The 26,194-nt window shown below is 45.4% G+C and overlaps 1 protein-coding gene across 2 annotated transcripts in view; it reads right to left on the reverse strand.

Moving 5' to 3' along the window:
* Positions 1 to 1,264: 1,264 nt before the first annotated feature.
* cachd1 (cache domain containing 1) overlaps positions 1,265 to 26,194 on the reverse strand; it is a 136,726-nt gene continuing 111,796 nt past the window's right edge. The window contains exons 13-26 of one of the 2 annotated variants that reach the window (XM_042322371.1): positions 24,769 to 24,937; positions 24,518 to 24,660; positions 19,845 to 20,026; positions 19,407 to 19,517; positions 18,167 to 18,289; positions 16,966 to 17,182; positions 11,307 to 11,467; positions 10,991 to 11,077; positions 9,634 to 9,750; positions 7,981 to 8,132; positions 5,825 to 5,986; positions 5,280 to 5,348; positions 5,073 to 5,174; positions 1,265 to 3,605 (exon numbers count right to left, since the gene is read on the reverse strand). In XM_042322371.1, coding sequence (XP_042178305.1) covers positions 3,367 to 3,605; positions 5,073 to 5,174; positions 5,280 to 5,348; positions 5,825 to 5,986; positions 7,981 to 8,132; positions 9,634 to 9,750; positions 10,991 to 11,077; positions 11,307 to 11,467; positions 16,966 to 17,182; positions 18,167 to 18,289; positions 19,407 to 19,517; positions 19,845 to 20,026; positions 24,518 to 24,660; positions 24,769 to 24,937 — 2,034 coding nt within the window. In that variant the 3' untranslated portion in view covers positions 1,265 to 3,366. Of the gene's footprint in view, positions 3,606 to 5,072; positions 5,199 to 5,279; positions 5,349 to 5,824; positions 5,987 to 7,980; positions 8,133 to 9,633; positions 9,751 to 10,990; positions 11,078 to 11,306; positions 11,468 to 16,965; positions 17,183 to 18,166; positions 18,290 to 19,406; positions 19,518 to 19,844; positions 20,027 to 24,517; positions 24,661 to 24,768; positions 24,938 to 26,194 lie in introns of both variants that reach the window. The other variant, XM_042322370.1, reaches the window with a different exon arrangement.

The following is a 26,194-nucleotide window of genomic DNA, read 5'->3' on the forward strand; positions in this document are numbered from 1 at the left end:
GTGACCAAAAAATGTGTTAAACATATCAAAATATATTTGAGATTCTTCACAGTAGCCAACCTTTGCCTTGATCACAGCTTTGCACACTGTTGGCATTCTCTCAACCAGCTTCACGAGGTAGTCACCTGGATGCACTTCAGGTACCTTGTTAAATGTTAATAAGGAAAGAAATTCCACAAGTTAATAAATTTGGGCCAATCAGTTGTGTTGTGACAAGGTAGGGGTGGTATACAGAAGATAGCCCTATTTGGTAAAAGACCAAGTCCATATTATGGCAAGGACAGCTCAAATAAGTAAAGAGAAATGACAGTTCATCACAAAAACCATCAAGCGTTATGATGAAACTGGCTCTCATGAGGATCGCCACAGGAAAGGAAGACCCAGAGTTACATCTATTGCAGGGGAAAAGTTCATTAGAGTTACCAGACTCAGAAATTTCAGCCAAATAAATGCTTCACAGAGTTCAAGTAACAGACATCTCAGCATCAACTGTTCAGAGGAGACTGCGTGAATCAGGACTTCATGGTCTCGTTGATGCAGAGAAACCACTACTAAAGAACACCAATAAGAAGAAGAGACTTGCTTGGGCCAAGAAACACAAGCAATGGACATTAGACTGGTGGAAATCTGTACTTCGGTCAGATTTTTTATGTTTTTGGTTCCAACTGCTGTGTTTTTGTGAGACGTAGAGTAGGTGAACATATGATCTCTGCATGTGTGGTTCCCACGTGAAGCATGGAGGTGGTGGTGTGTTGGGATGGAGGTGCTTTGCTTGTGACACTGTCAGTGATTTATTTAGAATTCAATGCACACCCAAACAGCATGGCTACCACAGCATTCTGCAGTGATATGCCATCCCATCTGGTTTGCGCTTAGTGGGACTATCATTTGTTTTACAACAGGACAATGACCCAACACACCTCCAGGCTGTGTAAGGGCTATTTGACCAAGGAGAGTGATGGAATGCTGCATCAGATGACCTGGCCTCCACAATCACCAACCTCAACCCAATTGAGATGGTTTGGGATAAGTTGGACTGCAGAGTGAAGGGAAAGTAGCCAACAAGTGCTCAGCATATACATAGAAAGTCCTTCAAGACTGTTGGTAAAGCATTCCAGGTGAAGCTGGTTGAGAGAATGCCAAGTGTGCAAAGCTGTCATCGAGGCAAATGGTGGCTACTTTGAAGAATCTAAAATCGCAAATATATTTTGGTTTGTTTAACACTTTTTTGGTTACTACATGATTCCATATGTGTTATTTCATAATTTTGATGTCTTCACTATTATTCTACAATGTAGAAAATAGTTTTAAAAAAAAGTAAAACCTTTGAATGAGTAGGTGTGTCCAATCTTTTGACTGGTACTGTATGTTTTGGTGCCGTACCGTTGGAAATATGCAACAACCGAAGTGACAAAATCGGGGTGTATATTCCCAGAGCTGTGTAGTGTTATGAGTAATGTCCAGTGCTATAATTTCAGTGCTGGTGGTTATGAACAGGAGAGTAGGAGATAAATGTGACTAAAACGAATTACTGCTTTTAACTACCTACAGTGAGAGTAGAGTACCACAATATCCCATAATATGAGCTATAGGGTTAGGTGACATGGCATTATTATTCAATGAAAAGGTATTCTAGAACTAAAGTTGGGGTCAATTATATTTCAATTCAGGAAGTAACACGATATTAAATTTCTAAGAATTGAAATGAAATTGATCTATATCCTTTCTAGAACGAATCCAACTCAACGAACAAGGAGAAAGTTCCACTGCAGTCTAAAATAAAATTTCTTCTTGACAATTGATGTTGTCTTTTGTGACATTTTGACCCTACGTGGTTAAACAAAAATGAGATTTTTAAAGACTAAGATCTTCAGCTTTAAGTGTCTAAAATACAACTATGTCAGTCTGTCTTCCATCCAATATGGACCTTAAGGTAGACCCTAATAACATCCAAGGTGTTGCATACCATGAACTGAAAAATATTACAATAAACCCAAATATCTGAATATCTGATCATTTTGAGTACACAATATTTCTTTTCCAACATAAAAATATGGAGTGCAACACATGAATAGCTATTTGTGACTTAAGTTATGTACACTTCATACTGTATAGATTGGGGGTAAAAAAACACACAAGACATTCTTCACCCTAACTAAATGAATACAATAATGACTTGATTTGGAGAAGTTCATCCATGAATCACATGAAAAAAAAAAAATCATAACGGGTAAATTACTCGTCAGATAATCAGGCGGACTGCTGAAACAAAAATAATTTGATCTCTATTCACTAATTACACTTTCAAAACAATTAAACCATGTAATAATGCTTTCAATTGAGATGATCTGACCACTTCCATACAATCAGACCAAACACACACACCCCATTACAGTTGCACAAGCTGTGTACACACACACACACACACCTCTCTTCAACAGTGATAGGTCCCACTCAGGCATAGCTTGGCCCACCAGGTCCAGATGTTAGTGTGAGGGGGTCAGATAAGACAGACCAACCAAGCCCTCTCACCAGCTCTATGCCTTAATGTTCAGGCAGATAACAGGCCACCAACGTGTGGGAATGGCTCTTCCTGTGTGTCTGAGTCATTCTGTCAGGGTCCTGGCATGCCCCTTCCATATTCAGTCATACAGCATCCTGTTGACACAAACCAGCCCTAGACTGGTGGTTGCCTGGTAGGGTGGATTAGTGGATACAATGTATTGTATTCAGCTTGTTCAGTCAGGACAAAGAATTCAACAAATATCACCTTCAAAACAATAACAATGATTTTCTGATTCTCTCCTGAAAATAATCCAAAGGATAACCTGTGTCAGATATGTGTTGAATAACCACTTCCTCTCCATGATGTGTCCTTAACAGGAAGTGAGGGGCATGTGCAGCAGGGACACTCTGTGGTCCATGTCAGGTGCTCATCTGATCACTCTCAAATCCAGTTCAATAAATAGTAGAAAAATAATCCTTTATTTCTTATTTGTTATCTTCTTCTTAAAAATCTGAGATGCTTTGTTTACACTTTTAAACAAGTTCAGACCCCTTTTGAATAAAAGAGGCCTCCACCACACCCCCCGTGTTTCTGAGCAGGGCTATACTGGGCTACAGAAGCTAGTGTTCCTCAACAGAGGTGGAGTGTGTGAACTTTAAGGAGTCCTCCAGGAGGGGGACTGCTCTGTTCTCCCCAGCCCAACTCCTCTCACCCTGGCTTGGCACAGTGGGAGCACACATGGGTGGTGGAGTCTGGAGTTGGTAGTGGTAGTGTTGGATGAATAGCTAGTAGTGATGTAGCCAGGCTTGGGGGGGGGTTGGAGGAGAGCTGAGGCCTGTGTAGGGATCGGGTACAGAGGATCAGCACTCTGCGTCCACACTGTGCACGGTGACTGCTGCCTGCAGGTGGTGTGTGTGGAGCTGGTGGTGGGGCGGGTGGCGGTACGGGTGGAACTTGTGGCTGAGCAGCGCCGCCGTCTGAGGGGGCGTGTCCAGATCCAGGTCGTCATCGTGGTTCCCCACGTCCACGCCGGCCGACAAGGGGTCGTTGTTGCAGGGAGGGTTTTCGCTGTCCTCCTGAGGACTCATGGTGCTGTAACCTGTTGCGACACACAGGAACACAGACGTTAATACACATTCAATCCACATCTATGTAAAAAAACACAGGCATTCATAAAAGGAGATGAGTATACAAGCACTGTGATAGACCAATAGAGACTTCAGAAGAGAATCAGCAAGACTTTACGTCCATCGATCTATAATTACAGTTTAGGGAATAACATTCTAAGCCATTAATTACGTATGTGAAATCTCAATCATTGTAGAAACGTCTGGAGAAGGAGAGCTGTCTGTGCAGTGAGTGGTGTGTGTGTACGTTGCATGTGAGCTGGTATGAAGGGACGAGTTAAGGAAGGTTTGTGCCCCTGCAGTGGAGAGAAAGAGAGTGATAGCAATCAGAGGGGGATTGCCAATTTGAATCAATAACTCCATCTCCAATACCTCTCCAACCTCCCTCCTCCACCGACTCCCCGCAGATCACTGACATTAAAGCATCATACATATCTGCCACATCCCAACATTTAGCATCCCTCAGGCTTTAGTTCTAGAAGATGAAGCATCAACTTTTATAAAACAGTCCAACTGTGGAAAGAGGAGAAATGTCACTGCTGTGCTGAGTGTGATGGAAGGTAGGTATGAGTGGAAGATGGGAGAAGGAATGGGCATCTATTGGTATATATCTAAGCGAAAAAAAGAGGTACTGATATAACCTGGCTAGTAGAGCTTCTGAAGGTCACTTAGGCTTTTGACATGTTCTCTTAATTCTGTCAGAGAGAACTATGAGGACGACTTCAACGAGATCCGGAGGAGAGGAAAGATGCCAACTTCAGAAGCACTGAGTGCATAGCTCCGCACTCCTATCCTCTGCTCAACTCCTTCCATCTATTGATGAAAAATCATTTCAAACAGTGCTACCGCCATTTGTCATCAGTTTTCGGAGTAGCAAAAGGGGTGAGAAAAGTAATGAACAACCGTGGAGACAGGCGGGGCCTGAAACAGGGGGTGTGAAAGGTCAGGACTCTGTAATAATACAGAGAAAGGTTGTATTAATAAAGTCTATAACTGGATGTCTGCTAGCCTGCAGGCTGTTAGACAACATCCTGGACTCAGTGACTTTGTAGCTAGAGAGTACAGAGACCCTTCAGCAGCTGTGTGAGTGAGTGGACTGTGGGAAAACATCACTGACTGAGCTGAGAAACAGAGCCAATGTGTTTTTAACGCTTTGCTGTTTGGCCTGAATCTCTTCCGCCCACTTTCTTCCACTCTCTCTGTATTTCTCCACTGCATCCATTTCCTCCGCTCCTTCCTCTCTGATCAGTAGCTACACAACCAGTGTTAGCTAGAGAGACTTATCACCGGGCAGAAGAAAGGGAACACAAGGGCAGGGTGTCCTATCTGTTATGTGGTTTTACAGAGAGTTATACTACTCTCCTCCTCAACCAGAAAATGTGTGGTTTTAAGAGCAGAACAGTAGTGGCCTGTTTCCTCTGGGGGTCATACTGTCTTACCGTGGTCACTCTCTGTCCCTGAGCGTCCCCAGTACCTCCTCCTGCGCTCGGGGCTGTGGGTGTGTCTCTCAATCACCGCAGCAATAAACCGTGTGTTGCTGACTGCAGGACGGGACAGGAAAACATCTAGGTTTAATACAAGGAATAAAGACAAGGTCAAGTCAAGGCCTTACAGTACACTAATACTAATCCTCCTGCAGTACTTACTGATTCCCCTGTCTTCATGACTGTCCTCATCTCGCTCATTATCCAGGTTAGACATCCGCACTGACATCTCTGCAGAAAGGAGAAAGGGAAAGAAAGGGAAAGAAAGTAAGAGATTACTTTCATGCATATCTTTAGTCAGAGTCAATAACAAGTGCTTATGGTCTTATTAGGGAAAGACAATAGTACTGTCTGTAGTGCAGGTCAGCCGTTGAGTTCAGGGCATTAGTTCATTCAATCATACCCACAGCTCTAGCAGCAGCTTTCATTATCAAAACTAAGAGGTGATGCTCAGACAACAGAGGCAATTTTAGGGGCAATTACTGTCTGAATTTGAATACTTTCATAACAGACTAAGACAATAACAAAGTGGTTTTAAAATAAATAAAATGTCCTATTCATAGCACTGAGATTTCTCTGAGGTCAACCTAAATCAGAGGCTACCTATGTCACCGCTACCTGTGTTTCCACTTGCATTCACTAACGAGCTGTATTTCCAGTCAGTTGTTCTAGGTAACATTCATCTCCAGTATGTCGAAGTGTCTTACCCTGCGCGGCCAGAGGGGACATGTGTTGATGTGAGCGCCGGTGGAGCTGGTGTCTGTAGGCGTATACAGCCAACACCAGCACCATGATACAGCCCATAATCCCCCCGGCAACCGGCCCTACCGGTGCACTCCGAATCATGTTCAGAGACGCTACCTCCTCATCTGGAAGGAGGGAAGGGAGAGAGTGGAGGAAGGGTTAAACACATTAGATCTATTATGCTAACCAAATTCTTCTAGGAGGACTATGACATAGCCAGAGCTATGTATTTAGAGAGATCGGACAACTTGTAGATATTTAATATAGTTCTAATTTTAAACAATCAGTTATACACCACTGTATAAATATCCCCATGTAATGTTAGTGGTGAGCTATGACATAGCTGCCATAGAATGTTGGAGTGTCAAGTAAATGCATCATAATGCAGAAACCTCAATGACCCAAACATAGAATTAGGAATTGGAATACGCAAGTCATTTAACAGGATGTCAATGGTCCTAACCAGAGCCATGTATTTAGAGAGTTGGGAAAAATAAGATTTCTGCATTATTTACATAACACTTCTACATTCTATGGCAGCCATGTTAGCTCACCGTTAACATTACGGGAGGATATTTATACAAAGCTGTGTGACTGAATGTCTAGAACTAGAACAATATTACACATTCTACAAGTTGGAATCTAAATAAATTGCTCAGGTCCTAACTCGTTCAATAAATTGCTCAGGTCCTAACTCGTTCAATAAATTGCTCAGGTCCTAACTCGTTCAATAAATTGTTCAGGTCCTAACTCGTTCAATAAATTGCTCAGGTCCTAACTTGTTCAATAAATTGCTCAGGTCCTAACTCGTTAACCTGTTTGGGGTAGGGGGCAGCATTTTCACTTTTGGATAAATAGCGTGCCCAAACTGAACTGCCTCCTACTCTGTCCCAGATCCTACTATATGCATAATATTATTAGTATTGGATGGAAAACACTCTGAAGTTTCTAAAACTGTTTGAATCATGTCTGTGAGTATAACATAACTTATTTAGCAGGCAAAACCCCGAGGACAAACCATTCAGATTTTTTTTTTTTTAGGTCACTGTTTTTTCAATAGAATTCTAATCAGAATTCTAATCAACTTTCCTGCAGTTCCTACCGCTTCCACTGGATGTCACCAGTTTGTATAAATTGGTTGAAGTTGTTCCTTTGTGTAATGAAGAAGTACCATAGCGCAGAATGAGAGTCACTTTATGTGTACCTTTTGATAGAGGCGCGTAACCAGAAAAGTAGCATCAGTTTGTTTTGCTCCTGTATTGAACACAGATCATTCCGTCTTCAATTTGATCGATTATATACATTTAGAAATACCTAAAGTTGTATTACAAAAGTAGTTTGAAATGTTTTGGCAAAGTTTACATGTAACGTTTGAGATATTTTGTAGTGACGTTGCGTAAGTTGGAAGCGGTGTTTTTCTGGATCAAACACACCAAATAAATGGACATTTTGGATATATATCGACGGAATTAATCGAACAAAAGGACCATTTGTGATGTTTATGGGACATATAGGAGTGCCAACAAAAGAAGCTCGTCAAAGGTAAGGCATGATTTATATTTTATTTCTGCATTTTGTGTCGTGCCTGCAGAGTTTAAATATGCTACTCTCTCATTGTTTACTGTTGTGCTATCATCAGATAATAGCATCTTATGCTTTCGCCGAAAAGCCTTTTTGAAATCTGACATGTTGGCTCGATTCACAACGAGTGTAGCTTTAATTTGCTATCTTGCATGTGTAATTTAATGAAAGTTTGATTTTTATAAAAATGTATTTGAATTTGGCGCTCTGCATTTTCCCTGGCCATTGGCCAGCCTACCCCAGAGAGATTAAATAAGTTGCTCAGGTCCTACTCCCTAAATAAATTGCTACGGTCCTACACCCTAAATAAATTGTTCTGGTACTAACTCGTTAAATAAATTGCTCTAGTCCTAACTCGTTAAATAAATTGCTCTGGTCCTAACTCGTTAAATAAATTGTTCTGGTCCTAACTCGTTAAATAAATTGCTCTGGTCCCAACTCGTTAAATAAATTGCTCTGGACATACTGCGGGGAAATCAAGCCCACTAGCCCATTATGTTTGCATGACCTCGTGACAGTATGGAATGAGTAGACTCACCCAACATTCCCATGCCGTCCATGTAAGGGCTCTTGGCCCCGAGGATACCCCCGAAGCATTCCTTCTGCAGGGCACAGTAAGGTTTGTCCAGGTGGGTCTTCCCATCATTGTCCACCATACACCATTCACAGTCCAACACGCCAAAACAGTCACTGGAGATCACAGAGTAAAGGTATGAGGTAAAGTCATGGTCAAGTCTCATACAACGTAATGGATTTTCTTCACATTAAATCTCAGCAAATGTATTTTGGAAATGTGTTGTGATCTGAAACTTGTTTTGCTCTTCTAAGTCAGTATATACACATCACCACATGCTTTAATTAAAATCAGTACAGTGCCTTGCAAAATTATTCATCCCCCTTGCCATATTTTCACGAATGAACATACACAGAATAGTCTAAATTGGTGAAGTGAAAAAAATTACTTGTATCAAAAAAGTATAAAAAAACTGAAAAGTGATGCGTGCATATGCATTCACCCCCTTTGCTATGAAGCCACTAAATAAGATCTGGTGCAACCAATTACCTTAAATAAAGTCCACCTGTGTGCAATCTGTGTCACATGATTTCAGTATATATATACACCTGTTCTGAAAGGCCCCAGGGCCCCAACACCACTAAGCAAGGGGCACCACCAAGACCAAGGAGTTCTCCAAACAGGTCAGGGACAAGGTTGTGGAGAAGTACAGATCAGGGTTGGGTTATGAAAAAATAGCCGGAACTTTGAACATCCCACGGACCACCGCTAAATCGATTGTTAAAGAATTGAAAGAATATGGCACCACAACAAGCCTGCCAAGAGAGGGCCGCCCACAAAAATTCACAGACCAGGCAAGGAGGGCATTAATCAGAGAGGCAACAAAGAGACCAAAGATAACCCTGAAGGAGCTGCAAAGCTCCACAGCGGAGATTGCAGTATCTGTCCATAGGACCACTTTAAGCCATACACTCCACAGAGCTGGGCTTTACAGAAGAGTGGCCAGAAAAAAGCCATTGCTTAAAGAAAAAAATTGGAAGGAAAACGCTGTCTGGCACAATCCCAACACTTCTCATCACCCCAAGAACACCATCCCCACAGTGAAGCATGGTGGTGGCAGCATCATGCTGTGGGGATGTTTTTCATCGGCATGGAATGGGAAGCTGGTCAGAATTTAAGGAATGATGGATGCGCGAAATACAGAGATTTGAGACTGGTATGGAGGTTCACCTTCCAGCAGGACAATGACCGTAAGCATACTGCTAAAGCAACACTCGAGTGGTTTAAGGGAAAACATTTTAATGTCTTGGAATGGCCTAGTCAAAGCCCAGACCTCAATCCAATTGAAAATCTGTGGTATGGCTTAAATATTGCTGTGTACCAGCGGAACCCATCTAACTTGAAGGAGCTTGAGCAGTTTTGCCTTGAAGAATGGGCAAAAATCCCACTGGCTAGCCTGTGGGCTGTAGCGGTAGCCTGTGGGCTGTAGCGGTAGCCTGTGGGCTGTAACGGTAGCCTGTGGGCTGTAGCTGTGGGCAATGGTTGTGGGCTGTAGCTGTGGGCAATGGTTGTGGGCTGTAGCTGTGGGCAATGGTTGTGGGCTGTAGCTGTGGGCAATGGTTGTGGGCTGTAGCAGTGGGCGATGGTTGTGGGCGATGGTTGTGGGCTGTACTCAACCTGCTAGTGAAGCGTTGGCTGCAGCGGGTGTTGATACACTGGGGCAGGGTGTCCTGCAGACTGGAGTCAATCACCGTCAGAGACAGGGGCTCCTGGTGCACCTCACAGCTGGGGTTCCTGTTGAACCACACGGTCAGACCATAGTGATGAACATGACCACACGGTCAAACCCCAATACACATGACCACACAGTCAAACCCCAATACACATGCCCACACGGTCAAACCCCAATACACATGCCCACACGGTCAAACCCCAATACACATGCCCATACGGTCAAACCCCAATACACATGCCCACACGGTCAAACCTCAATACACATGCCCACACGGTCAAAACCCAATACACATGCCCACACGGTCAAAACCCAATACACATGCCCACACAGTCAAAACCCTAATACACATGCCCACACGGTCAAAACCCAATACACATGCCCACACAGTCAAAACCCTAATACACATGCCCACACGGTCAGACCCCAATACACATGCCCACACGGTCAGACCCCAATACACATGACCACACGGTCAAACCCCAATACACATGACCACACGGTCAGACCCCAATACACATGACCACACGGTCAGACCCCAATACACATGACCACACGGTCAGACCCCAATACACATGACCACACGGTCAAACCCCAATACACATGACCACACGGTCAGACCCCAATACACATGCCCACACGGTCAAACCCCAATACACATGCCCACACGGTCAAACCCCAATACACATGACCACACGGTCAGACCCCAATACACATGACCACACAGTCAAACCCCAATACACATGACCACACAGTCAGACTACAACAATGACAAACACAGTTCAAATGAGAGAACTGGCACCAAACTGAATCAAGGAGATAATGACTAACCAATGATAATGTCACAGTTTCAAATTAGGCAGTAATTAGCATTTCGTGAAAAGACCTCAATCAACCACAACAGAGGGAACACGACATGAATGCATGACTGCAGTCTGACAGCAGCTTTGTGGACGATCTTTTCTCTAGCATCCTCTATCCTCTCACAAAGAGCCTTAGCCAGACAGACAGTTGTTGTCAATGCTAGTCACAGTTTAATGGCTAACTGAGGACACAGGTGTTTCTGAGGAATGATCACAGCCATCTGGTTATCATGACAGACAGCATGATGACACAGTGACAGAGTCAATCACTACATGTGGGCATGATAGAAAAGGCCTCATTCAGTACAGACACGAGTACACACATTCAAACACACATACATCTACATTACAGTAGAGCAATACACATCTAAACATACAAACACAACAGAAATGTGGGCTTTTTTAACATGCAGGACGGTTCTTGTGATTCTCGACTCACCTGTTCTCAGTGTAGGTGAGGTTGCCAGTACACTCGTTGACCTCCAGGGGGCACTCACATGGACACTCACACTCGTTCTGCTCCATCCTGTACAACACAGGGACAACAGTTTCAGCCATGTTCTAAGAATATAGATCCATGAAAGGTATGACTGAAAACCAACAAAATTGCAATGAATTAACTTTGTGATGCAAATATTCACCCCTTTTAATACAGCAAGTTAAACAGATACCTCATAGAATTCATTGGTTTCATGAATAGAAATGTGAAAACACCATGTTATTTCCTCTGTAACTCCTGTGACTGTATATCTGACCTGTGACAGTTGAGACAGAGGCGGTCCACGGTGCTACAGGCACAGAAAGCCAGCGAATCACAAGTCTCGTTGACAATGCCAGCGAAAGCGTTGGTGCCAGGGATACGGGTCAGACGGTACTTGGAGCAGTGGCTCCCGTGGACCAGGTTAGTCAAGTCACCCTGTGAAGGAAGAGCGAGAGGGAGAGGGGGAACATAGTGAAATATGGTACTAGACAAGGATTTAGATGACAAACAGGGGGCGCTGTTTTGAAGCCACTGTGCCTCCATCTTGGTACTCCTACACCATTGTAGAAAATGTTTTGGAAGCAAAAGAAATGCATTTATTAATGTTTACATTTGTTGTGCCATGTTTATTCTATTACAGACAACTTAGTGCATACTTTTAATTTAGAATACGTAAGATAAACATTTTAAAAAATGAAAGAAATAGTACTAAAAATAAAAAAAGTGTGTGTAATTTTGTCCTGGAAACATTTAAATGAAATACTGTAGAATTCCATTAATTCCTATGGAGGTCTGTATTTCTGAGGAGTGCCAATATGGCCGACCGCTGGCTTCAAAGCCTCTCATTGGCCAATACATAGCATCAGCAATCCAGGGTTTATATAAATCATTAGGTTTATCAGACAGTACATGGAGCCACTGTGGACCAGGTTAGTCAGGAGAGATAGGAGGAGTGTTGTCAAGCGTCTGAGTTTGTTTTAAAAAGGCTATACACTATGTATTTGAAAAAATGGTACTAACTAGACTATGGTATATCAATGGCTCTACAAAGAAAGGAAGCACTTGGGTCATTTGAGTAAAACTCATTGAGGATGCTATACAATTTCTCACCATGTGGTGGGGTTATAATGCTGCTGGATAAAAATAAAATCTGTCCTGGGAAAATGTTTTTCTGAGACCAAAACAGGGAGAGGACACTACCTGTCAACTTGCCTCACACTTTACTCAGTTAGTTTCAAACAATCCAAAATGGCAGATCTTGTGACACAGGGGCGGTCAGACTTCGGAACGCAGGGCCATATTGGGGCCGAGACAGAGCGACAGAGCGAGACAGAGCAAGCGAGACAGAGCAAGAGAGAGAGAGAGCAAGAGAGAGAGAGACAGAACGAGAGAGAGACAGAGCGAGAGAGAGAGACAGAGCGAGAGACAGAGCAAGAGAGAGAGAGACAGAGCGAGAGACAGAGACAGAGCGAGAGACAGAAAGACAGAGCGAGAGACAGAGCAAATGTCTTATCAATTAAATTTAAGGGTGCTTTATTGGCATGTGAAACAAATGTTTACATTGCCAAAGCAAGTGAATTAGATAAACAAAAAGTGAAATAAACAATAAAAAATGAACAGGAAACACTACACTCACAAAAGTTGCAAAAGAATAAAGACATTTCAAATGTCATTATGTCTATATACAGTGTTGCAATGATGTACAAAGAGTTAGTACAAAAGGGAAAATAAATACACATAAATATGGGTTGTATTTACAATGGTGTTTTCTTCACTGGTTGCCCTTTTCTTGGGGCAACAGGTCACAAATCTTGCTGCTGTGATGCACACTGTGGGATTTCACCCAATAAATATGGGAGTTGGGGTTTTCTAATTATAATTTATAATTTGTGGATCTGTGTAATCTGAGGGAAATATGTCTCTAATATGGTCATACATTTGGCAGGAGGTTAGGAAGTGCAGCTTAGTTGCCACCTCCTTTTGTGGGCAGTGAGCACATAGCCTGTCTTCTCTTGAGAGCCATGTCTGCCTACGGCGGCCTTTCTCAATAGCAAGACTATGCTCACTGAGTCTGTACATAGTCAAAACTTTCCTTAATTTTGGGTCAGTCACAGTGGTCAGGTATTCTGCCACTGTGTACTCTCTGTTTAGAGCCAAATAGCATTCTAGTTTGCTCTGTTTTTTTGTTAATTATTCCAAATGTGTCAAGTAATTATCTTTTTGTTTTCTCATGATTTGGTTGGGTCTAATTGTGTTGCTGTCCTGGGGCTCTGTGGGGTGTGTTTTTATGTTTGTGAACAGAGCCCCAGGACCAGCTTGCTTAGGGGACTCTTCTCCAGGTTCATCTCTCTGTGGGTGATGGCTTTGTTATGGAAGGGTTGGGAATCGCTTCCTTTTAGGTGGTTGAAGAATTGAACATCTCTTTTCTAGATTTTGATCATTAGCAGGGTATCAGCCTAATTCTGCTCATTACTTGGTGTTTTACATTGTACACAGAGGATATTTTTGCAGAATTCTACATGTAGTCTCAATTTGGTGTTCGTCCCATTTTGTGAATTCTCGGTCGGTGAGCGGACCCCAGAACTCACAACCATGAAGGGCAATGGGTTCTATAACTGATTCAAGTATTTTTAGCCAGATCCTAATTAGGATGTCGATAAAAGACAGTACTGTGCAGCCGTCTTCATCGACCTGGCCAAGGCTTTCGACTCTGCCAATCACCATATTCTTATCGGCAGACTCAGTAGGCTCAGTTTTTCTAATGACTGCCTTGCCTGGTTCACCAACTACATTGCAGACAGAGTTCAGTGTGTCAAATCGGAGGGCATGTTGTCCGGTCCTCTGGCAGTCTCTATGGGGGTGCCACAGGGTTAAATTCTTGGGCCGACTCTTTTCTCTGTATATATCAATGATGTTGCTCTTGCTGGGGGCGATTCCCTGATCCACCTCTACGCAGACGACACCATTCTGTATACTTCCAGCCCTTCCTTGGACACTGTGCTATCTAACCTCCAAACGAGCTTCAATGCCATAAAACACTCCTTCCGTGGCCTCCAACTGCATGCTTTTCAACCGTTCGCTGCCTGCACCAGCACGCCCGACTAGCATCAGCACCCTGGACGGTTCCGACTTAGAATATATGGACATCTATAAGTACCTAGGTGTCTGGCTAGACTGTAAACTCTCCTTCCAGACTCATATCAAACATCTCCAATCTAAAATCAAATCTAGAGTCGGCTTTCTATTCCGCAACAAAGCCTCCTTCACTCACGCCGCCAAACTTACCCTAGTAAAACTGACTATTCTCCCGATCCTCGACTTCGGCGATGTCTTCTACAAAATAGCTTCCAATACTCTACTCAGCAAACTGGATGCAGTTTATCACAGTGCCATCCATTTTGTTACTACAGCACATTATACCACCCACCACTGCGACCTGTATGCTCTAGTCGGCTGGCCCTCGCTACATATTCGTTGCCAGACCCACTGGCTCCAGGTCATCTACAAGTCCATGCTAGGTAAAGCTCCGCCTTATCCCAGTTCACTGGTCACGATGGCAACACCCACCCGTAGCACGCGCTCCAGCAGGTGTATCTCACTGATCATCCCTAAAGCCAACACCTCATTTGGCCGCCTTTCGTTCCAGTTCTCTGCTGCCTGTGACTGGAACGAATTGCAAAAATTGCTGAAGTTATCTGCTATCTGAGCAGCTAACCGATCGCTGCAGCTGTACATAGTCTATCGGTAAATAGCCCACCCAATTTTACCTACCTCATCCCCATACTGTTTATATTGATTTACTTTTCTGCTCTTTTTCACACCAGTATCTCTACCTGTACATGACCATCTGATCATTTATCACTCCAGTGTTAATCTGCAAAATTGTAATTATTCGCCTACCTCCTCATGCCTTTTGCACACAATGTATATAGACTCTCTTTTTTTCTAATGTGTTATTGACTTGTTAATTGTTTACTCCATGTGTAACTCTGTGTTGTCTGTTCACACTGCTATGCTTTATCTTGGCCAGGTAGCAGTTGTAAATGAGAACTTGTTCTCAACTAGCCTACCTGGTGAAATAAAGGTGTTCTCAACTAGCCTACCTGGTGAAATAAAGGTGTTCTCAACTAGCCTACCTGGTGAAATAAAGGTGTTCTCAACTAGCCTACCTGGTGAAATAAAGGTGTTCTCAACTAGCCTACCTGGTGAAATAAAGGTGTTCTCAACTAGCCTACCTGGTGAAATAAAGGTGTTCTCAACTAGCCTACCTGGTGAAATAAAGGTGTTCTCAACTAGCCTACCTGGTGAAATAAAGGTGTTCTCAACTAGCCTACCTGGTGAAATAAAGGTGTTCTCAACTAGCCTACCTGGTGAAATAAAGGTGTTCTCAACTAGCCTACCTGGTGAAATAAAGGTGTTCTCAACTAGCCTACCTGGTGAAATAAAGGTGTTCTCAACTAGCCTACCTGGTGAAATAAAGGTGTTCTCAACTAGCCTACCTGGTGAAATAAAGGTGTTCTCAACTAGCCTACCTGGTGAAATAAAGGTGTTCTCAACTAGCCTACCTGGTGAAATAAAGGTGTTCTCAACTAGCCTACCTGGTGAAATAAAGGTGTTCTCAACTAGCCTACCTGGTGAAATAAAGGTGTTCTCAACTAGCCTACCTGGTGAAATAAAGGTGTTCTCAACTAGCCTACCTGGTGAAATAAAGGTGTTCTCAACTAGCCTACCTGGTGAAATAAAGGTGTTCTCAACTAGCCTACCTGGTGAAATAAAGGTGTTCTCAACTAGCCTACCTGGTGAAATAAAGGTGTTCTCAACTAGCCTACCTGGTGAAATAAAGGTGTTCTCAACTAGCCTACCTGGTGAAATAAAGGTGTTCTCAACTAGCCTACCTGGTGAAATAAAGGTGTTCTCAACTAGCCTACCTGGTGAAATAAAGGTGTTCTCAACTAGCCTACCTGGTGAAATAAAGGTGTTCTCAACTAGCCTACCTGGTGAAATAAAGGTGTTCTCAACTAGCCTACCTGGTGAAATAAAGGTGTTCTCAACTAGCCTACCTGGTGAAATAAAGGTGTTCTCAACTAGCCTACCTGGTTAAATAAAGGTGTTCTCAACTAGCCTACCTGGTGAAATAAAGGTGTTCTCAACTAGCCTACCTGGTGAAATAAAGGTGTTCTCAACTAGCCTACCTGGTGAAATAAAGGTGTTCTCAACTAGCCTACCTGGTGAAATAAAGGTGTTCTCAACTAGCCTACCTGGTGAAATAAAGGTGTTCTCAACTAACCTACCTGGTGAAATAAAGGTGTTCTCAACCAGCCTACCTGGTGAAATAAAGGTGTTCTCAACTAGCCTACCTGGTGAAATAAAGGTGTTCTCAACTAACCTACCTGGTGAAATAAAGGTGTTCTCAACCAGCCTACCTGGTGAAATAAAGGTGTTCTCAACTAGCCTACCTGGTGAAATAAAGGTGTTCTCAACTAACCTACCTGGTGAAATAAAGGTGTTCTCAACCAGCCTACCTGGTGAAATAAAGGTGTTCTCAACCAGCCTACCTGGTGAAATAAAGGTGTTCTCAACTAACCTACCTGGTTAAATAAAGGTGTTCTCAACTAACCTACCTGGTGAAATAAAGGTGTTCTCAACTAGCCTACCTGGTGAAATAAAGGTGTTCTCAACTAACCTACCTGGTGAAATAAAGGTGTTCTCAACTAGCCTACCTGGTGAAATAAAGGTGAAATACATTTTTTTTTAAAGGATGTCGAATCTTATGTTCCTTTTGATGGCATAGAAGGCCAGTCTGAGATCGTTCACAGCTTTGTGGAAGTTACCTGTGGTGCTGATGTTTAGGCCGAGGTATGTATCGTTTTTGTGAGTGCTCAAGGGCAACGGTGTCTAGATGGAGTTTGTATTTTGTCTGAGCCCCTACTCACAATGATGCTGGTGTTGAACTTGTAGAAACGTTGGACTGTGCGGTCGCTGAAGCTGTTGCACAAATTCTTCTTGACAAAGTTAGGATGGTTCAGGATGTCGTTGGCCACCAGAGGTTCCTTGTGTGTGATGTGCTGCCGCTCGGCTGGAGCGTGACCTTTAGGATCGATGAGGGTGGGGTGGGCCACCAAATAACCCCTGTCCTCCATGATAAAACACCTAGAGAGAGAGAGCGAAATAGAAAGCGAAGGAGATAGCGACGGAGAGAGAGACAGGGAGAGCGACAGAGAGAAAGGAAGAGAGAGAGAGAGAAAATACAGTTGACATATTATTCATTTTATGGAACAGTACAATCACTTTAACTTAATACACTTATATCAAATACACACGTCCACTGAAATCCATCAGATTTAAACACAATAGAACCCGAACTTCAGACTTGCTGTGGAAAGGGGAGAGGGAGAGAGCCAGAACGATTACAGTGGACGTGGAGGGCAAAGAGAGCAGTGTTAAGTCAGTGTTAAGTCAGGAGAGACACGGGGTGGTGTTACAGAGAGCAAATTCTGAGTGTTAAGAACACCACATGGGCCAGGCCCCAGATCAGCTCTGTGTATTGTCACACCAGAGCCCCATATTACCCCAAACTGCAGGATAGAAAAGCATTCAACCCCAACCCACCTCCATCCCCTTCCTCCTGTTAAACATGAACCACTGAACACTGAAGACTCTCGGACAGAGATAGAGAGGGAGACAGGGTAAAGAGTGAGAGAAAGAAAGGGGTAGAGGACTGGAGAGAGAAGGGGGAGAGAGAGGGAGGCAGGGGGAGAGAGAGAGAAACTAGAGGGAGGGAAGAGTAGGGGTGGAAAGGCAGACAGAAAAGAGAGAGAGAATGTAGCAGTAGAATCTAGCATAACAGGGTGTTTCTGGAATGTAATTATAACCAAGCTTCTCCCTCTCTCACCCTCTTTGTAACCAGCATAAAGGTCATTTGTGGCCCATAACAGATACCAAAGAGAGAGACTCAGGGAAGTTTTCTCCCACTTAGCAGAGGGCATGCTGGGATGTTGGAGGACCAGGTGAATGTGCCATTCAAATTAGGTTCAGAGAGTCTTAAAAACCTCATTGGGTCATCCCTCAGGATCCCTATGAGGAACCGTCAAAAGGTCTGTATCAAGAGAGAAGGAGCCTCAATGAAAGACGTACCGAATCTTGTTGCCCTTGTCCTGATTGCAGACGGGTAGCAGGTCCAGCAGAACCTTGTAGAAGTAACGCAGTGTGAAGTCTATCCCCATTACTGCTACTGCATACCCTGAGGCCATCTGAGAACTACACAGAGAGAGGAGAGAACATTATTCAACAGTACACATCTTATATTCTCTAGCTACCTTCCCTGCTTGTGCATGCAAACCTATTCCGAAAACCATGTGCTTGCAGCTCTTGGGAGCTTTATTTGAGAGCAGAGTCTCGGTATACTACAGACGCCACATGACATGCTCACCGGGGCAGAACCAACATCAACAGACTGAGCCTGCCTTATCAGAGCTGTGTGTGTGTGTGTGTGTGTGTGTGTGTGTGTGTGTGTGTGTGTGTATATGTGTGATATATATATATATATATGTGTGTTTGTGTGTGTGTGTGTGTATTATATCTTAATCCACAGCCTGTGTGTTCCAGTTGTTGGTGATTGCCTCCCGTCTACAGCCTCCTCTGAGATGAACCAGTAATGTTGTAACTGTAGTCAGCAGGCACAAACAGCAGACTGACAGGGCCATGACACATTCAGATCACAGACTAAACAAGAACATTAGTCTGTCTATTTCCCACTACTTCTTCCTGTTTTGCTCTATGTATTGCTTGAGAAAATGGTATAATGTGGCTCAGGGTCGGGTTTGATTCCTGCTGCGGACACCCATAGGATGAATGTCTGCACCAAGTCGTTTTGGATAAAAGTGTCTGCTAAACGGACAGTTATGAAAAAAATAGAAGAGCAGAGTATCATATCATTAAAAATACTAAAGAAACAGAACGTTCCAAATTCATCAACAGTCCCAAATGAAAATCTCTAAGTGTTTATCAGGTTGCCCTGGTAACTAGACTGGTGTAACACCATCACTCTGAGTGACATAGATACAGTCCAGTCCAACTGGGTTTCTTCCAATCAGAGCCTGGGACTGTGGTTGACCCTTGACCCCTCCTACCTGGAGGTGTGGACAGTGAGGAAGATGGTGTGTTTGTCCTCCTACAGTACCTGGAGGTGTGGATGGTGAGGAAGATGGTGTGTTTGTCCTCCTACAGTACCTGGAGGTGTGGATGGTGAGGAAGATGGTGTGTTTGTCCTCCTACAGTACCTGGAGGTGTGGATGGTGAGGAAGATGGTGTGTTTGTCCTCCTACAGTACCTGGAGGTGTGGATGGTGAGGAAGATGGTGTGTTTGTCCTCCTACCTGGAGGTGTGGATGGTGTGGCTGATGGTGACCACGTATCCGGCCCCGCCCACATCCAGGTAAGGCCCGGTGAAGGTGATGAGGCCAGGGTTCGCCACTGCATGTTGGTACCTGTTTGGGTCAGGGGTTAGAGGTTAAAGATCATGGTCAGTGTGATAGGAAACAAAAACAAACACCTTGAGACAACATGCTAATTCCACATCAATACACGTGGATACTGTCTACTAACAGACATTGACACTAAAATATATCTGACTACTCCAGACTGTGGTTCAAAATGAAAAGTGTGATAAAGGATTCAGTAGAACTGAGAAAGTGAATAATTCCAGCCGTAAACAGAAAGCTATGAGAACCGGGCCAGAACACTGTGGAGCAGGACTCAACTTCCCATCCCTCTCTAGGACTCTACCCCCCCCACAACTCTTAAATAAACCTCACCATTGTCTCCGGGACGGATCGAAGGCTTTGTCCATGAGTGACCCGGGGTAAATCCGAAGCACTCCATTGGGCGTTGCTATGTAACGGCGCACAATGTAGCAGTTGAGGCTACTCATCTCCATGAGTGTCATCCATTCATCTGTGACGTGACTGGTCGCCATCACCTCGTTCCTGACCGACGACTAGAGGGAGAGAACGATATAGACAGAGGAGCTGAGCTCTCGCTTTAATGTCAGGTAGGCCCAGATCAGGATCTCTCACCACATACAGAGAGTCTCTCAGTCTCTCCCCCACTCTCTCAACACGTACAGAGAGTAGAGACTCTCCCCCACTCTCTCAACACGTACAGAGTCTTTCAGTCTCTCCCCCACTCTCTCACCACGTACAGAGAGTAGAGACTCCCCCACTCTCTCATCACGTACAGTCTCTCAGTCTCTCCCCCACTCTCTCACCACATACAGAGAGTCTCTCAGTCTCTCCCCCACTCTCTCACCACATACAGAGTCTCTCAGTCTCTCCACCACTCTCTCACCACATACAGAGTCTCAGTCCCTCCACCACATACAGAGAGTGTCAGTCCCTCCACCACATACAGAGAGTATCAGTCCCTCCACCACATACAGAGAGTATCAGTCCCTCCACCACATACAGAGAGTATCTCAGTCTCTCCACCACTCTCTCACCACATACAGAGAGTCTCAGCCCCTCCACCACATACAGAGAGTCTCTCAGTCTCTCCCCCACTCTCTCACCACATACAGAGAGTCTCTCAGTCTCTCCACCACTCTCTCACCACATACAGAGTCTCTCAGTCTCTCCCCGACTCTCTCACCACATAGAGTCTCTCCGTCTCTCCCCCACCACATAGAGTCTCTCAGCCCCTCCACCACATACAGAGAGTATCTCAGTCTCTCCACCACTCTCTCACCACATACAGAGAGTCTCAGCCCCTCCACCACATACAGAGAGTATCTCAGTCTCTCCACCACATAGAGAGTATCTCAGTCTCTCCACCACTCTCTCACCACATACAGAGTCTCTCAGTCTCTCCACCACTCTCTCACCACATACATAGTCTCTCAGCCCCTCCACCACATACAGAGAGTATCTCAGTCTCTCTACCACTCTCTCACCACATACAGAGAGTATCTCAATCTCTCTACCACTCTCTCACCACATACAGAGAGTCGCTCAGTCTCTCTACCACTCTCTCACCACATACAGAGAGTATCTCAATCTCTCTACCACTCTCTCACCACATACAGATAGTATCTCAATCTCTCTACCACTCACTCTCTGTATGTGGTGAGAATCTCAATCTCTCTACCACTCTCTCACCACATACAGATAGTATCTCAATCTCTCTACCACTCTCTCACCACATACAGAGAGTCGCTCAGTCTCTCCACCACATACAGAGTCTCAGTCCCTCCACCACATACAGAGAGTCTCAGTCCCTCCACCACATACAGAGAGTCTCAGTCCCTCCACCACATACAGAGAGTCTCAGTCCCTCCACCACATAGAGAGTCTCAGTCCCTCCACCACATACAGAGAGTATCAGTCCCTCCACCACATACAGAGAGTATCAGTCCCTCCACCACATACAGAGAGTATCAGTCCCTCCACCACATACAGAGAGTATCAGTCCCTCCACCACATACAGAGAGTATCTCAGTCTCTCCACCACTCTCTCACCACATACAGAGTCTCTCAGTCTCTCCACCACTCTCTCACCACATACAGAGTCTCTCAGTCTCTCCACCACTCTCTCACCACATACAGAGTCTCTCAGTCTCTCCACCACTCTCTCACCACATACAGAGTCTCAGCCCCTCCACCACATACAGAGAGTATCTCAGTCTCTCCACCACATAGAGAGTATCTCAGTCTCTCTATCACTCTCTCACCACATAGAGAGTCAGTCTCTCCACCACTCTCTCACCACATACAGAGAGTTTCTCGGTCTCTCTACCACTCTCTCACCACATACAGAGAGTCTCTCAGTCTCTCCACCACTCTCTCACCACATACAGAGAGTCTCAGTCCCTCCACCACATACAGAGAGTATCTCAGTCTCTCCACCACTCTCTCACCACATACCCTCTGTATGTGGTGGAGGGGCTGAGACTGTATGTGGTGAGAGAGTGGTGGAGAGACTGAGATACTCTCTGTATGTGGTGGAGGGACTGAGACTCTCTGTATGTGGTGAGAGTGGTGGAGAGACTGAGAGACTCTCTGTATGTGGTGAGAGAGTGGGGGAGAGACTGAGAGACTCTGTATGTGGTGGAGGGGCTGAGACTCTGTATGTGGTGAGAGAGTGGTGGAGAGACAGACTATGTGGTGGGGGAGAGACTCTACGTGGTGAGAGAGTCGGGGAGAGATTGAGACTCTCTGTATGTGCTGAGAGAGTGGTGGAGAGACTGAGAGACTCTCTGTATGTGGTGAGAGAGTGGTGGAGAGACTGAGACTCTCTATGTGGTGAGAGAGTGGTGGAGAGACTGAGATACCCTCTGTATGTGGTGGAGGGGCTGAGACTGTATCTCAGTCTCTCCACCACTCTCTCACCACATAGAGAGTCTCAGTCTCTCCACCACTCTCTCACCACATACAGAGAGTCTCTCAGTCTCTCCACCACTCTCTCACCACATACAGAGAGTCTCTCAGTCTCTCCACCACTCTCTCAGCACATACAGAGAGTCTCAGTCTCTCCCCGACTCTCTCACCACGTAGAGTCTCTCCCCCACCACATAGTCTCTCAGTCTCTCCACCACTCTCTCACCACATACAGAGTCTCAGCCCCTCCACCACATACAGAGAGTCTCTCAGTCTCTCCCCCACTCTCTCACCACATACAGAGAGTCTCTCAGTCTCTCCACCACTCTCTCACCACATACAGAGTCTCTCAGTCTCTCCCAGACTCTCTCACCACATAGAGTCTCTCCGTCTCTCCCCCACCACAGAGTCTCTCAGCCCCTCCACCATATACAGAGAGTATCTCAGTCTCTCCACCACTCTCTCACCACATACAGAGAGTCTCAGTCCCTCCACCACATACAGAGAGTATCTCAGTCTCTCTACCACTCTCCCACCACATACAGAGAGTATCTGTCTCTCCACCACTCTCTCACTACATACAGAGAGTCTCAGTCCCTCCACCACATACAGAGAGTCTCAGTCCCTCCACCACATACAGAGAGTATCTCAGTCTCTCTACCACTCTCCCACCACATACAGAGAGTATCTGTCTCTCCACCACTCTCTCACTACATACAGAGAGTCTCAGTCCCTCCACCACATACAGAGAGTATCTCAGTCTCTCCACCACTCTCTCACTACATACAGAGAGTCTCAGCCCCTCCACCACATACAGAGAGTATCTCAGTCTCTCCACCACATACTCTCTGTATCTCAGTCTCTCCACCACATACGCTCTGTATCTCAGTCTCTCCACCACATACTCTCTGTATCTCAGTCTCTCCACCACTCTCTGTATCTCAGTCTCTCCACCACTCTCTCACTACATACAGAGAGTCTCAGCCCCTCCACCACATACAGAGAGTATCTCAGTCTCTCCACCACATACTCTCTGTATCTCAGTCTCTCCACCACATACTCTCTGTATCTCAGTCTCTCCACCACATACTCTCTGTCTCTCAGTCTCTCCACCACTCTCTGTATCTCAGTCTCTCCACCACATACAGAGAGTATCTCAGTCTCTCCACCACATACTCTCTGTATCTCAGTCTCTCCACCACATACTCTCTGTATCTCCACCACTCTCTGTATCTCAGTCTCTCCACCACATACTCTCTGTCTCTCAGTCTCTCCACCACATACTCTCTGTCTCTCAGTCTCTCCACCACATACTCTCTGTATCTCAGTCTCTCCACCACTCTCTGTATCTCAGTCTCTCCACCACTCTCTCACTACATACAGAGAGTCTCAGCCCCTCCACCACATACAGAGTATCTCAGTCTCTCCACCACATACTCTCTGTATCTCAGTCTCTCCACCACATACTCTCTGTATCTCAGTCTCTCCACCACATACTCTCTGTATCTCAGTCTCTCCACCACATACTCTCTGTATCTCAGTCTCTCCACCACATACTCTCTGTCTCTCAGTCTCTCCACCACTCTCTGTCTCTCAGTCTCTCCACCACTCTCTGTATCTCAGTCTCTCCACCACTCTCTGTATCTCAGTCTCTCCACCACTCTCTGTATCTCAGTCTCTCCACCACTCTCTGTATCTCAGTCTCTCCACCACTCTCTGTATCTCAGTCTCTCCACCACTCTCTGTATCTCAGTCTCTCCACCACTCTCTGTATCTCAGTCTCTCCACCACTCTCTGTATCTCAGTCTCTCCACCACTCTCTGTATCTCAGTCTCTCCACCACTCTCTGTATCTCAGTCTCTCCACCACTCTCTCACTACATACAGAGAGGGGCTAAAAATGCTGTGCACACAAGCTGCTACAAACATGGAGCTTTTCTCTAGCTTCACCTAAAAGACAAAGAAGGCAGTGGAGCTAAGAGACTTGAGGGGCAGTTTGTTGTCTTTCTTTTGGTGGTGTTAGCTAGTGTGGTTTGGCTCACAAGTCTTTCCAGAAGATACGTGTTTGATATTGGTTTGGCTTCTCTGTGTTAATGATTGCCAACTGTGTGTGAGTACCTTGAGTCCAGGGTTGGCTATGAGTCGTGTGTTATCACTGAGGTAGGCAGTGTAGTGTTCCACCATGCGTTTGGTCTCTGGTTGGCTGAGGTGTTCGTAGGGCGAGGAGAAACTCCCTGCAGACAGCATCACTGTAGGACTCTCTGACAGAGAGAGAGAGGAAAATAGAGACTAAATGTAAAGCTCTAAAATCTCTGCCTCAAGCCTAGTTCCTCTCTCACAGTCATTGCCTACGTGGCCTCCGGTCTTACCGACAGTGGCCAGCTGTTTGAAGTGCAGACAGGAGCTGGGCTGACCCAGCAGGTCCAGGCGGTGATAGAGCAGCTTGGAGCTTGGAGCGGTGTTCAGGTTCTTCAGGTGTTTCACAGGGATCTCTGGCTGGACGTTCACTATGCACAGGATGAACGACTTGTCCTGGACCTGGGGAGGGATTGAGGGAGAAGATAATGGATGTTTTTGTGTCGGAGCTTCTACTTAGAATAGAGTGATACAGAGCAGAGACACAGCTAGAGACATTTGACTAGTTTTTCCACAATCCATTGATAAGTCATGACTGATCCTAACTTGTAAGGGGAGTTGAGGTTTAGGGCTACCTCTGGAACTACCTCTGGAACTACCTCTGGAACTACCTCTGGAACTACCTCTGGAACTACCTCTGGAACTACCTCTGGAACTACCTCTGGAACTACCTCTGGAACTACCTCTGGAACTACCTCTGGAACTACCTCTGGAACTACCTCTGGAACTACCTCTGGAACTACCTCTGGAACTACCTCTGGAACTACCTCTGGAACTACCTCTGGAACTACCTCTGGAACTACCTCTGGAACTACCTCTGGAACTACCTCTGGAACTACCTCTGGAACTACCTCTGGAACTACCTCTGGAACTACCTCTGGAACTACCTCTGGAACTACCTCTGGAACTACCTCTGGAACTACCTCTGGAACTACCTCTGGAACTACCTCTGGAACTACCTCTGAAAGAGAAAGTGTTTTGGGTGTGGGGGTGGGGGTGGGAGCACTGGGTTTTTCTAAAGGTGACAGATTGGAGATGACTGAGGAAGACGGAGTGAGAAGAAGAAGTGAGAGAGAGGGACAGAGGGAAAGGAAGGGAGGGAGGGACGGACAGAGGGAAAGGAAAGGAGGGAGGGACGGACAGAGGGAAAGGAAAGGAGGGAGGGACGGACAGAGGGAAAGGAAAGGAGGGAGGGACGGACAGAGGGAAAGGAAAGGAGGGAGGGACGGACAGAGGGAAAGGAAAGGAGGGAGGGACAGACAGAGGGAAAGGAAAGGAGGGAGGGACAGACAGAGGGAAAGGAAAGGAGGGAGGGACAGACAGAGGGAAAGGAAAGGAGGGAGGGACAGACAGAGGGAAAGGAAAGGAGGGAGGGACAGACAGAGGGAAAGGAAAGGAGGGAGGGACAGACAGAGGGAAAGGAAAGGAGGGAGGGACAGACAGAGGGAAAGGAAAGGAGGGAGGGACAGACAGAGGGAAAGGAAAGGAGGGAGGGACAGACAGAGGGAAAGGAAAGGAGGGAGGGACAGACAGAGGGAAAGGAAAGACAGAGGGAAAGGAAAGGAGGGAGGGACAGACAGAGGGAAAGGAAAGGAGGGAGGGACAGACAGAGGGAAAGGAAAGGAGGGAGGGACAGACAAAGGGAAAGGAAAGGAGGGA

The sequence above is a fragment of the Oncorhynchus tshawytscha genome, linkage group LG05, assembly GCF_018296145.1.
Source record: "Oncorhynchus tshawytscha isolate Ot180627B linkage group LG05, Otsh_v2.0, whole genome shotgun sequence".
In the NCBI taxonomy this organism is placed as follows: Eukaryota; Metazoa; Chordata; class Actinopteri; order Salmoniformes; family Salmonidae; genus Oncorhynchus; species Oncorhynchus tshawytscha.